Here is a 13,184-nt window from a genome sequence, read left to right on the forward strand (position 1 = left end):
GCCGAACACTGTGCAGTACTGTTTCTTCAGTTTTGCAAGAACGCAGATATGCAGTTCATAAGCTTGCGAAAATTTACTTAGTTTAGTTATTAATAAATGTTTATATATAAAATACGAGTGATAAACAATATGTAAATAAATAAAGCATAAGACTAAAACTCATTTTCACTAGACATGTAAAAGGCGAATAATCCACACTCAACTTGCACGAACAGCGTACTTGGCCTACAAGAAAACAGCTGTTCTGTGTGTTATTATTTCGGTAGCTATTGCCGGCCTTACGGCATAATAAATATTAAATAATGCTAAAAACGTGTACGAAACGCCTAACAAGCAATTGTGGTGCTTGGCGTTGCCTTGCAACGCAACCAACGTACATGAATATCTTCGATAGAAACACAAAGCGACTGCAAAAGGAACGCGCCGCGCTGAGGTGAGATCTGCTCGTAGTGCAATTGAGTCTAGCTAACAGTATTGAAACCTTAACAGCGCAGATGTGGCGACGTATGATTACCTAAAGGAGGAGGTGGGCTTTCGTCTAGCGGATCGCGTGTTTGACATTAAGCGCGAGTTCAAGACAGCTGCGGATATTGGCTGTAATCGCGGCTATATATCCAAGCACATACTTGCCGAGTGCGTGGAGCACCTGACGCTGACCGACACGAGTGCCACAATGCTGGATCAAGCGCAGGGCACGCCAGGACTGAAAATGCGCAAACTGGTGCAGGACGAGGAGCATTTGGATGTGGGTAAACGCGTGCAACTTGAACTGTGAGCTGCAATATAAGCACTTTCTGCCTTTGCAGTTTGAGGAGAACTCGCTGGACTTGGTCATATCCAGCTTGAGCTTACACTGGGTGAACGATTTGCCCGGCTGCTTTGCAAGCATTAAACGCAGCCTGAAGCCCGATGGCGTGTTCATAGCCTCACTGTTTGGTGGCGATACTTTGTATGAGCTCCGTTCCTCTCTGCAACTGGCCGAGCTGGAGCGCAAGGGTGGCATCGCGCCGCATGTTTCACCCTTCACACAGATTCGCGATATTGGCTCGCTACTGAATCGTGCCGGCTTTACCATGCTGACAATCGACACAGACGAGCTGGTCATTGGCTATCCTAGCATGTTTGAGCTAATGTGGGATCTCAAGGGCATGGCCGAGAGCAATGCCGCCTTCAATAGGCCAGCGCATCTCAGTCGCGAGACGATGCTGGCGGCCAGCGCCATATACAAAGAGCTCTACAGCAAACCCAATGAAGAAGGCGTACCGGCGACATTTCAAATTATCTACTTAGTAGGCTGGAAGCCCGGTCCCAATCAGCCTCAACCGCTGCCGCGCGGCACAGCCGAGGTATCGCTCAAGGATCTGGGCACCATTGTAGAAAGAGGCGGCAAAATCAAAATAGATCCCGACACGTGAACCTGTAGTCTGATAAATCGTCATAATAAAATTCAATTTTAAAGCTTATTTTGAAACGCACTTTGAAAATTTAATTTACAATCAACTTGTAACTTAAACAAAAAAAAATGAAAAACATGTTTTGATAAAGCAAAAGTTTCATGTTTATAAGACGAACATAGGGCGCAGTTCTATTTCATTTGTTTCACGTGCGTGCTAAACTTAAATTATGCATATACATAGTTGTTTTTCCTTTTAAATATAAATTACTTAAATTTAAGTATAAATTTGCATAGTTAGGCATACTCAACTATACACATAGATAATAATAATCATTCGTTAGCTCTTGTTATTAATCAACTCACTTGCTTATATTTGGTAGCACTTGTTATATATTTCATGGACGTAACTTTTTATTTTTTGTTTTGTATTTTTTTTAACGTTGCTTTGTATTTTGTTTGGTACGTATATACAAGTACAATTTACAACATGTCTATAATAACTATAATTTATTAATATATATATATATATATATATATATATATATATTTATTTCTATAACTATATTGTTGTTCAATATCCAATTGTTTGGTTTTAAATATATTATTTTTAGTTTTGTATTAAATACGAGTTGCTCTTGCTACAACAAATATTTGTTGCATTTAATTCTCGATTGCTTTGTTTTTAATGTTTTTTTGTTGTTTTTTTTTATTTTTTTTTTTATTTTTGTTTCGGGCAGTTGGCCCTTGTCAGTTTTTTGGCTCTGTTTAAAAGTCCTTTACGCAAATAAGCACAAAGTTTCTTTACAAGCACACTTTGTTAAGTATTTATGTACAAAGAATATGTAACAAAAATATTTGCCGAATAATTGATTTAGCGAACAATTTTGTCAAGAACAAGAACTTGAAATTTGCGAAACATTTTTTTGGCTGCTCTTTCGTTCTTTTTGTTTGTTTTTTTTTTTTGTTTTGTTTGTGTTTTTTTTTTAGTGGCAAGGCGACAAATCTTAAAACTAGGCACAGGACAACGACGACGTTGGACACAATTAGAACTGCTTAACGGCTGTGCTCAGCGTCCTTATGGGTGTCGATGTCGGCGTCGTCCTGGCTAATCATCCCAGCGCCAATGGCGAGCGTGGCGGCACTGGCGGCGGTGTGGCTGTGTTTCTGGCTGTTGCTGTGATTGTTGCAGTGCTTGTTGTTGTTGTGGTTGTGGTTGTTGCTGAACTGATTGCTGATGTGTGGCTATTGGCTGCCGCTGCGGACATCGCGTTGGATGCCGGCGGCAGCTGACGTCAGGTGCCCAGCAGCAGCTCGCGTTGCGGAGCATTTTGCAGCATATTGGCGGTTTTTAAATGAATGCTGCAACCAGAAATAAAATCCAATTAGTATATATAAATATTTAAAGTGTCAAAAAGTGTGCTCACTTATTGTCCTCCAGCGACATTGTCTCCGATGAGCCGTGCGAGGCAACTGAAGTACCTGCAAGCGAACTTCGTATTGAGTGCGAATCCTCGGGAACAGTAAGCGTAACTAATAGTTTATGTTTTCGTTTGTATATGGTATAATTTATTTAGACGTTTCAACGTTTGCCAATTTGTTTAAAGAGTTTGTTGTTTATTTTCCAATAGTTGCGTTTCCCAATGCATTGTAGATGTTTATTTTTATTTTTATTTTTTTGTGTATTTTGAAAAAGAATTTGCATTTAGTTGAGTTGACGAATTTTGGTTAAAATTGTTAGTGTATGTTGTGTTGTGCAAAATAAAATAATTGTTTTTTTTTTTAATTGTTATTTATCAAATATGAGCTGCAATAGTTTGTTCTAGGTTTGAAAACATGCAAGTGTGATAAAAACAATAACGAGCAAAAAGAAATCATATGTTCAGTACAAAAATCAAATATATTTATTTTCGTGTGGCATTTAACTAGTATATTATATATATAGATTATATGTCTATATAAGGTTTTGCTAGAGCTACTACATTATGAATTTGGCTTTAACTTGAACATTAACTAATGTTTGAGTGCTTGTGTGTGTGTGTGTGTTTTTTAAGTAGCACAAATTTATATATAAATGCAAACCTAAATTAAGGCAGAAATATAATTATTATATGCAATTGCATACATACATGTTTTGTTCTATATAAGGTTTAGGTTATAACAAGGAGTGTGAGGAGCATTAATAAATATATATTTTTATATATGTGTATATAAAGAGTAGTAAATAGATTAAGTTAGTTTTAGTTGGATTGTGCATTGAAAATCGTTGTACGAATTGCTGGAATCGTTGGTATCTTAGGAATTATCAGTTTTTGTTGGTTTTGTTTTGTTTTTGTTTGTGGAATATATATGACTGATTTCTATAATATGTAAGTAATATCAGTAGTGTTTGAGAAATTGTACTCTTAAATACAAAACGTTGACTTTAGACAAAAATTACGTTTAACAATTTATGTGCTAGGCAACAATTTTGATAGCCAAATGTTGTACGAAAATTAAAGCTAATTATATTAATTTTTCTTTTTCAACTAATTAATTGGCATAACATTCAAGTTGAGCAACGGCAAATCAATAAGGGGAATAAATTCAAGTACAAATTTGAACTTAAATGCTACGACATATGGATAGAAGAAATAAACAGACTAAAGACGCGTATTCTCCACGCTCAGCGCATCATCGTTATCGTCAACAACATCATCGACAACATTATGAACATAATTTTTATCATTATGATTAACAGCATTGTTCAATAACTTCTCCTTTTGGTTATCAGCTCCGTTCTGCATTAGAGTGCGTACGTTGTGTGCTGCTGGTTGTGTCTGCTGATGATGCTGATTCTCGAGCTGCATCTGCAGCTGCTGGCCTTGTAGCGCCTCCAACGCTCTGTCCAGATCAAGACGATTGCGACTATCGCTTTCGCTACAATAGCTGTGCCGCTGATTTGATAATCTATCGGCTGAGGTGTGCTGCATATAATGATGATGATGCTGCTGCTGCTGCTGCCAAGGATAGTTGAGGTTGTTAACGCTCTGGCTGCGGCTGTCTTCGGGGCCGGTGATCACAAAGCCATTGCTATAGAGCGAATAGCTACTAATCGCCGGCGAGGTGGCTAAACTAGTCATACTTTGATAGGTTTTCATTGAATACGCATCACCTACGAACAATAGAGATTAGGCAGTTGTTTTTTTTTCGGATTGGGTTTTAGTTTTAAATTGGAGAGACGCCACACACAGTTATCACAAGATCCCAAGAGACATTCCCGCGCAGACATTGAGAAGCGTTTTTAATTGAATAAATGTGTGTGATACATATGGAGCGGACAATGTTAGACAAAATGTGATTGGGATGGAACATTATATCGAATGACATGTTGTGAACTGGTCGCATATTTAATATAAGCGTGACACGGCGCATTTTGCTTCAGCTTTTAAATATTTACACATATAATTGATATCGCTTATCTCTCCGTTTTTCGTATGTACAGCTTTTAGTTTTTAGTGTCCGCAACAACCAGAACTCTAACAATAAGCCGCTGCCTAGGGTAATATATATAAATATAGCCCACAACCGAACAAAATATAACATACGCCCGACTGCTGCAGCATATTAATTTAAACGGGTCAAAGAACTTTGCGCCGCTGACTTAATGCAACATTTTTTTCAAGCTTGTCGCAATTTGTGGGTTGAAGTTCAATCCAAACAATTAAAGAAAACGCAGTGAATTCAAACTGATGTGGCTTTATGTCAGTATTACCTCATTTATACTGATATACGTACGTATATAACTTGAAGAAACTTTATAGACAGATATCATGGTTTTTTCTTTCAATTTGCAAAGAAGAAAACTCGATACGACCGCTTAAGTTGACGCATAAACAATGTATACATATAATGGCTTATAGAGATTGCCGATGATGACGTTGTTTTGACTGCTTATCAGTGACGATCATTAAAAAACAAGCCTTCAGTAAAGCCGATATAAACAAATTTATGAATGTATATGCCATCACAACAAACCAAATAATAAATAAACTCATATATACAAAAATGGGAACTCTATGACAGACGTAAAACAATAAGTACACATATGCCTTAAGCTCAACAAAAAATACAAATAAGGAAACTTTGTACATAAGTAAAACGATTGTAAAACTAGAATACGTATAAGGTATGTAATACAGTAGAGTTTTGTTTCTTTTTTCTTTCTAATTATACACATAAATTCCGATTTATAAGCTTGCACCACACACACTAAAAATTATAATCAAGTGCTGTTTATATTATTGTATAAATTGATAAGCTTTATGTTGTTATTTTAGTACAGAAGCAAGCGTTAGTAAAGGTGTATATAAAGACAGTCAAGTTTAGTAGTTGTGCCATTATAAAAATATAATAAAGCTAACTCACCAGTTGCGCACTCGGATGTCTCATAGGACACTGTAGATTGTACCTCAATTGCGTTTTGTTCTTGTCTATCAGAATATAAAACAAAATATTTATAACGCATTATACATCATTATAGTCCAAATGTTCAACCTTGATATCACATCGGTTAAGACTTGCTTTTCCGTATCGGTATAGTCACGTCGGCGACCAGTTTTTTTCTCACGATCCGCCTCCACAAACATGCCCAGCGGTCGTGTGGGAAACTCATTGGATTTCGCTGGCGGAGGTACATCGAGTTTCAGATCCTTTAGCTTCTTCATAACGCGCTCCAGCGCCTGAATGGCATCGTCGTCATTGTAACCAAAATTCTTGTGCAGCTTCACCTGCAAGTATTCAATAATGCCATCCATATCCTTGAGGCGCAACAGCTCATCCTTGTGCAGATAGAGTATGGTCACGGCCATGGCCAATATAACACGATCGCCGTCCAGCAGAAAAATATCCCATACGCGTAAACTAAGACTAAACGGCACCTATAATACAAAGAAACGACTTCAATTAAATGGAACACGCATTGGCATTGACATCAGTTAACTCACACGCTCCACAAAGACCACAAAGAACCACTTGATGGCATAGAGCAGCGCATCCACATTGTGTTTCATAAAATGCTTGTGCAGTTTACGCATTATCTTGGACAATATACGATCATGATGCTCGATGAAGCGTGTCAGCTTTGGAAAGCCCTCAATGAACAGCCCATGCATGCCATATTTACGATCCGTGATGAGCGTGTTGAGTGCCCAAAATGCCTCTTCCTCCTGCATGTAGAGCAACAATACGCCCGCCACACATGCCATGCCCTGACAGTAGCCAAGCTCCGAGTTGTAAATGCTGTAAGCGTTCAGCACATTGAACAGGGAGCATTGCTTGACGCTATAGCGTTCCCGATAGGCCAGATTGTCACGAAACTGACGATTCACGTCCGCATCGATTTGGCGCGTCTCAGTCGCATTCTGCTTGGCCATTTGCAGCATGCGCATATAGACGCCCGCATTGGTGTCCATCGAGTGCTGGACATTGAGCAGCTGTTTCCACGCCGGCCAACGCATCCGATCCGGTATTCCCTTGTATACGCGCTTATGCAATTTCTCTTGTGGCGGCGGCCAGTGATTTAGCATTTTCACCCATTTTTTATCGCGTTCCAATTCGATCCTTGTGCGTTGCACTTCCTGGGAGTCGCGTGACGATGGCAGGCGGGAGTCGTGCATGAAGCCGTATCTAAAAAAAAAAATAAAATAAAAAAAATAGATATTAAAAAACGTTTAGTTAATAATTTTCGGTGTCATCGCAACTGATAAGATACCAAGTAGCAAACGATTTCATCAGGAATACAAATTCCTCTGTGCTTTTTATACATTCCAACGTACTGAGGCACACAAGATATTGCCTTACGGCTAAGATAATCTATGAAGCACTATTTAACAGTTGATCTTACATATAAGAATGTGCCAAATTGAACATATATATTTTGTAACTGCATTAATTAGACTGTGTGAGCTGCCACACTGCACAAACTGCTTTTACATTATTCAATACATTTTCTGATGTTGTTGAACACTTAAATGCTCAATACGCCCTCTTTTGTTGCCCATCAGATCTGGTCTCTTTGAAGGGTCTAACAGTTTTTTTTTATCTATCACTCTGAACACGTCATAATAAGTTTTATTTATTGCCACTTACTTGTCGGTTATATGATAGATTTCAAATGTGGGATTCTCCCAGGAGTCGACGACATTATTGGGATCCAGGCCCAACTCATAGCGCTTGAATATGTCCTCGCGTTCGTCTTCGGCGCGTTTCACTAATGCATGTTGCTGCTGCTGCTGTTCGCCATTATCATGGGCGGGCGGAGCGGCTGTCATTGTGGGCGTGGGCAAGCAATCGGCATCCAATTGCTGCTTTTACTGCTGCTGTTATTCCGCTTGTGGTTTTTGTCGTTCTCCGTTATGGCTCCGTTTGGTGTTTGTGTGTGCTTGGCAAGAATGTTGAATGGGAGCGGCTGCTGCTGTTTGGCGATAGCGCGAAACTTTTGTTTTAAGATAAAAGCCAACAATAAAAAAAAAATACCAGCATTAACATATGAAAACGAACTCTAGTATGCACACAGTCACACACACAGGCACACATACACACCAATCAACAGTAAGTTTTGTACATTCATTTAAATGCAAGTCTTCGATTTCACTGCAAAAAAAAGTTTGTTGCATGTGTGCGTGTGTTTTGCTTTTTAAATATGCAGCAACAACAACAATAACAGAGAGAGAGAGAGTGAGCGAGAGAGGGAGAGCGCGTTAGCGTTGCCAAATGACGTGATATTCAATAATATTTAAAAGCGTCCCTGAAGCGGCATCAAATGTAAAACAACAACAATATACTACAAAAAGTTACTAAGAAAACGAAAAAACGCCCCCACAACGAATGATCGAATGAGCAGGCAAGCGTGGTTTGATTTTTTGATGCAGCAATTTTTACAATTGTTTTATGAATATTTGTTTTCACTAAAATTGATCTCCTTGTGTTTATCTTATATACACTTCCTGTTTTGATTTTGCTTTGACTTTTTTTATTTTTGTCAACACTCACTCACGCTTACATACAGACATGCACTCACACACATACACAAACGCATAGCGTTTTGTTCTGGTGCTTTCACTGTTTTCTAGTTTTTGCTGTTTGGGCTGTTATGCCGCAGTTTCAAAAATTGCGCTTATTACCATTTAATTTTGTTATAATTTATGTACAATTTGTGTTCAATTAATAAAAATGAGCACGTTTACTGTTTTTTCAGCCTGCATGTTGAGCGAGATTTGACTTAACAGAACTGAGTGCCCCCACTTAGCAGACTACTGTTTGTTAACATCATCCAGCGTTGCCAGAGCTTGATAAAGGTTTAGCATTTGGCGCGCGTCACAGTACGGCAACACTAAGCGCGCTGAACTAGCTCGATACACAAACCTAACTATTATCGATAGCTTTGATAGCTGGTTCGTACGTCTTCGACCATTTTTTTTGCGTGTATGTAGTTTTAATTGTGCTGGTCGAAAAAATTGTGTAAAAAGTCCATGAAAACGTCTCAAATTCATCCAAAAAGTGTTGTGCTGTGCACTAAACGCGTACGCACATTACAAAACATACGAAAAACAATGCACACACAATAATTCCATTGAATAAAACGGGTAAGAAAAACGCTATGCCCAAAGTGCGTAGCAAATTGCTCTCAGAGTTTCCACTGCTTTGCGCTGTACACACACACACACACACACACTCGTTCAAACGAGCTGGATGTGTAGTTTGGGTACATGTTTTGAATGATGCTTGTCATCGGTCGATTGTCAATCAGTTGATAATCGAAATTAAAAACCGCAATTAACTAGCATTTGCCCGTACTCGCACACGGTTATAGCATTTGTCCATCAAAGCGGATACAGCCTGTCCCCAAACACTTTGAGCCGTTGCCACAAATACTTCGGAGATTAACGACTGCATTTGCTGTTGCTCGATCGGTATGGTCTCAACGCGCCAAATGTGCGGCAATGCTGGAGGCGCCGGCTTCGATGAGACGCCAACATCCACCCGTGCCACGGTGGTGCGTCGCACCACACACTATCAGCCTCATAATCAGCAGCAGGTTGCCACCTGCACGTCGGCAGCGGGTGCGGCGGCGCCCGTTTTACAGTTTTTAGACTTGCCCACGGAGCTGATCATCAAAACACTCGGCTATTTGGATTATAAGAAAATCAGCAATTTGAGATTGGTAAGTGGCTAAAGAGAGCGGGCTATTGGGGATTTTCATTATTTAATCAATAAAAAGCAATTTGCAAAATGTAAGTAGAATGCGCGTGGGTCGTGTTTGGCTAAGTATGTAGCTAGAGATGGGCTGAGGGGCAGGGGCATATTAGTTCACTACCTGCATGCACTTGTGCTTGTTGTTGTAATATTTATTATTATTGCCACTGAAAAGTCGCTAACTGAGTTGACCGCGTGCCGTGACACGAACGGACACGATTCATGTTGGTGCGTGTTCAGGTAGACAAGAAAAATACTAGCCCAATGTAAAGGTATCATAATGAAAAATACCAAAAATATTTAACTGCATTCTTATTGGAATAGCCCAGTAAATAATCGCTCAGTACAGTAATCGCTCGCAAATTACCTTTTTATACAAAATGCTTCTATGGGATATGCTATTATTATTCCTAAATACCTAACTACAAATTGTTACATCTTGACAACAAATTTCATAAGTCATTAAACAAAGTTTTATTGCAGTGTTTACATGATCAATAATTCTTATATTTATTGCAGTATTTACATGATCAATAATTCTTATAGACGCTTTATAACAGAATGGTCTAAAGTTATGTTAATGATAATTTGAAGACAAAGTTTTAAATACTGAGCGTTCACTGTAGATTTACGATATCGTTTTAATATGAAAAAGTTATCTGAAATCTGAACTAAACTCAATACAAATAATTTAAAGTGCGGTGTATTTCACGCGCTCATCTCTATGTTTTTTTCTTGGTTTTTTGTCATGCATTTGATTTTGTGTTCATGTGTATCGGTTTGCCTATGTGTGTGTGGTAGTGTTTGCATGTGTGTGTATGTGTATGTATGTGTGTATATGTTGTGCCTGAGTGCAGTAGGTAGCTAAATGTAATCTGATATATTTTTGAGATGCTCTCTAATTTTGAATGCGGGATGCTGCTGGCGCTGCCCTTTTATACCAAATACCAATTGTTAACTCAAAAGTAATATAAAGTTTTTATTTTTCTGAAATTTGCAGGTGTCCAGTCGCATGAACGACATTTGCATGAATATGCTAAATGTGGATTTCGCCAGGCAAATTAAGACGACTTTCAATCGCTTCCAGTCGATCAAGTCGAGCATGCCGCGTCGGGAGTCGGCACGCCGCCAGCATCCGCTGGCCTGCGAGTGCGACATCATCGAGACATGCTATATGCGCCTCTCGTTGCTCCAGATGTCGATGGGCAAACACATTGAGCGTGGCCATTGCTGTTTCTTTCCGGGTGCCGTAAGTGAAGCTTGTAGTCGGTGTCAATTGGTTTTTCTTCAAGGTCTTAATCAAATTTATTTCACAGATACTTGATGAGGTGCACTCGATTTTGAACTATATCAGTATTACGCCGCGTTTGCAGCGTCCTTATCGCGTCACCGATGAACTCTTCGATCTCTCGACCATGGCCATGGAGTACTTTAAGGATCGTATTGAGCCCACGCTGCCAGGGCTGGCGTATTTCAACAAGGACTTCTTTCAATTGCCCGCTACCACAAAGCGGCGTAAGTATTGATTTTTTAAATTGAAATCTTTTTAGTTGCTCATTAAACATCATCTCTCTGTTTCAGCTACCTTGGCTATTAGCTCGGATCTCTCAGACAGTTCGAATAACTCACCACCTCAAAACCACATGGTTTTGCGTAAGGGCATACGCAAGATCAAACAGGGCATGAAGATGTACAATAATCAGCTATCGGTGCTGCGCACCGAGCTCCGCACCTGCAAGCGCAAGGCCGCTGAGCAGAGCAAACAGCTTGCGGAGCAGCAAAATCTATTGGCGGAGCACCAGAAACAGACGCTCGAATATGCAAACCGTCTGGACGAGAATGACAAAAAGAATGAGGAAATGGCACGGAAGTTTTCCACATTATTGCAGGTCAGTTAGTTAGTTAGTAAACTCGAAAATATTCCCAGAACCTTGTATATGTGAAATTATTTGTCACAATCGAATGACTGATCTAACGGGAAACGAATACGATTGCTCCCAAAGATTTGGAAAATGTACTTTAAACAGTTCTTTCCAGGGTGAAAAATTGAATGAAAGTTTGGCTGAACAAAAGTTCAATTAAAAAGTTAACATTAACACAGTTACTGAATACTTGTGATAATAGTTGTTACTATATATATATTATTATATAGTATATTTGTGTATATGCTTACCATATTTGCAGGAGCTCAACAAGTGCAAAACCGAGTTACAATTTTGGCGCTCAAAGAGCCCCGCCATATCATCAGTGTGCAGCTCGTGCAATCAGAAGGTGGCACCAGTACTGCAACCCGAGGATTTGCAGGCGCTGGTCAATCAGGGTGTCGATCCCGGACACATAATCATTATCAACGATGAGACCGATCCAGAAGCCGATGCGGATGGCGCGGTTGAAGGCAATGTGAGCGGCTGTGAGCTGGCTGTGTCTGTTGACAAATCGTTTGCCTTTCCGGACGAAAGCACCACAGCCAAGCTGTTGGCCGTCAACACGGCCGCCAAGAATCAGAAACGCAAATATGCGGCAACGGTGGACACCGAAATCGCTGCAACGTCCAATGCAATTGCGTCCAATGCGACACCGTCTTATTCAAAAGCTGTGGCCCAGCAAACAACAAGCGCCAGCTGTGGCTATTCAACAAAACTCTTTTATGGCAATCATCAACGCAGCGGCGTCATCGTAAGTCCAGTGTCCATGAAGCTGGCAACGGTGCCAGACAATAGCAATGGTATGCCACCAGCCAGTGTGCAACAGTTGCTGCAGCAGCCAGACAATGGCGATGCATCATTGCTGGCCGTGGGGGCGACGGAGTCTGCGAGCAACTTGGTTCTCGTGGAGCAGGTGGAGGCGAAGAAGGCACGTAGAGTACAAAAGGCCAATAGGTGTTTAAATGCACATGGCAAACGCAGTAAATAAGCATAAAAACATATACAAATTAAATTTTTTACTACTTACTTATACATAAACATATATTTACATATAAAAGTCGCACACACGCACAACACACCCGGAGTGCAGCAAAAGGCTTGTGAGTGTGTGTGTGTCTGTGCCTGTGTGTGCGCTGTAGTGTTAAAAAAAAAAAAAAACAACAACAACAGGAATTAAATTAAATATATATACATTCATATGTAGTTACCTATATGTACATGTATATCTTTTACGAACATTGATTATCATTATTATTATTATTATTACCATTTACAAAATGTATCTGTATGTTCTACACACAACCACAGCCACAAGCAAAATATAAAATCATTTTGAAACACATATACACAGCAACTTGTATGTAGTTTTGAAGTATAGACAGAGCAAAAGCGATAATAATAATTTAAAAGCAAAATAATTTTTAATATTAGTAGCCACACACATACACACAACAAATTAAGGCAGGTGTGAAAAAAAAAAACAAAACAAAAAATCATGAAAAGAAATGGCAAAGAAATATTTTAAATAAAACTTTAACGCATACAAAATCAGGTGCAAATGTGTTTGAACTTCTATCTTGAAATACGATAAAAATTATTCCTATTGAAAAACAAACAATATTTCGGTGCGT

At 39.4% G+C, this 13,184-nt stretch overlaps 3 protein-coding genes across 5 annotated transcripts; 2 read left to right on the top strand and 1 right to left on the bottom strand.

Moving 5' to 3' along the window:
* The first annotated feature begins 224 nt into the window (after positions 1 to 224).
* On the top strand, positions 225 to 1,463 carry LOC6624962 (arginine-hydroxylase NDUFAF5, mitochondrial). Its single transcript, XM_002049287.4, has 3 exons — positions 225 to 433; positions 490 to 745; positions 807 to 1,463. Exons 1-3 carry the CDS (start codon positions 303 to 305, stop codon positions 1,413 to 1,415), a joined length of 996 nt encoding a protein of 331 aa, XP_002049323.2. The 5' UTR covers positions 225 to 302; the 3' UTR covers positions 1,416 to 1,463.
* Positions 1,464 to 1,551: 88 nt separating this feature from the next.
* RN-tre (Related to the N terminus of tre oncogene) lies at positions 1,552 to 8,697 on the bottom strand. Of its 3 annotated transcripts, XM_032437416.2 has the most exons (7): positions 8,557 to 8,696; positions 7,523 to 7,868; positions 6,379 to 7,060; positions 5,930 to 6,312; positions 5,801 to 5,865; positions 2,821 to 2,926; positions 1,552 to 2,755 (listed from the first exon to the last, which is right to left on the bottom strand). In XM_032437416.2, the coding sequence occupies exons 2-7, from the start codon at positions 7,702 to 7,704 to the stop codon at positions 2,689 to 2,691; spliced, it is 1,485 nt and encodes a 494-aa protein (XP_032293307.1). In that variant the 5' UTR covers positions 7,705 to 7,868; positions 8,557 to 8,696; the 3' UTR covers positions 1,552 to 2,688. The 3 variants fall into 3 exon arrangements, with proteins under 3 accessions (XP_032293307.1, XP_002049321.2, XP_070066410.1); XM_002049285.4 differs by lacking the exons at positions 1,552 to 2,755; positions 2,821 to 2,926 and adding an exon at positions 3,275 to 4,547 and having other exon boundaries at positions 8,557 to 8,697; XM_070210309.1 differs by lacking the exons at positions 1,552 to 2,755; positions 2,821 to 2,926 and adding an exon at positions 3,275 to 4,547 and having other exon boundaries at positions 7,523 to 7,847; positions 8,557 to 8,685.
* Positions 8,698 to 8,822: 125 nt separating this feature from the next.
* Positions 8,823 to 13,104, top strand: dmpd (F-box protein dmpd). The gene is made up of 6 exons (XM_002049284.4): positions 8,823 to 9,018; positions 9,246 to 9,596; positions 10,629 to 10,877; positions 10,945 to 11,143; positions 11,210 to 11,517; positions 11,813 to 13,104. Exons 2-6 carry the CDS (start codon positions 9,348 to 9,350, stop codon positions 12,539 to 12,541), a joined length of 1,734 nt encoding a protein of 577 aa, XP_002049320.1. The 5' UTR covers positions 8,823 to 9,018; positions 9,246 to 9,347; the 3' UTR covers positions 12,542 to 13,104.
* The last annotated feature ends 80 nt before the right edge of the window (positions 13,105 to 13,184 follow it).

This window comes from Drosophila virilis, chromosome 5, assembly GCF_030788295.1.
Source record: "Drosophila virilis strain 15010-1051.87 chromosome 5, Dvir_AGI_RSII-ME, whole genome shotgun sequence".
In the NCBI taxonomy this organism is placed as follows: Eukaryota; Metazoa; Arthropoda; class Insecta; order Diptera; family Drosophilidae; genus Drosophila; species Drosophila virilis.

Coding starts and splice junctions, on each gene's coding strand:
- dmpd (XM_002049284.4), top strand. CDS start 9,348: ATGGTCTCAACGCGCCAAATGTGCGGCAATGCTGGAGGCGCCGGCTTC. Junction 9,597..10,628: donor AAATCAGCAATTTGAGATTG/GTAAGTGGCTAA, acceptor TGAAATTTGCAG/GTGTCCAGTCGCATGAACGA. Junction 10,878..10,944: donor GCTGTTTCTTTCCGGGTGCC/GTAAGTGAAGCT, acceptor TTTATTTCACAG/ATACTTGATGAGGTGCACTC.
- RN-tre (XM_002049285.4), bottom strand. CDS start 7,704: ATGACAGCCGCTCCGCCCGCCCATGATAATGGCGAACAGCAGCAGCAG. Junction 7,061..7,522: donor ATCTATCATATAACCGACAA/GTAAGTGGCAAT, acceptor TTTTTTTTTTAG/ATACGGCTTCATGCACGACT. Junction 5,866..5,929: donor TTAACCGATGTGATATCAAG/GTTGAACATTTG, acceptor ATATTCTGATAG/ACAAGAACAAAACGCAATTG.
- LOC6624962 (XM_002049287.4), top strand. CDS start 303: ATGCTAAAAACGTGTACGAAACGCCTAACAAGCAATTGTGGTGCTTGG. Junction 434..489: donor AAGGAACGCGCCGCGCTGAG/GTGAGATCTGCT, acceptor AAACCTTAACAG/CGCAGATGTGGCGACGTATG. Junction 746..806: donor AGGACGAGGAGCATTTGGAT/GTGGGTAAACGC, acceptor CTGCCTTTGCAG/TTTGAGGAGAACTCGCTGGA.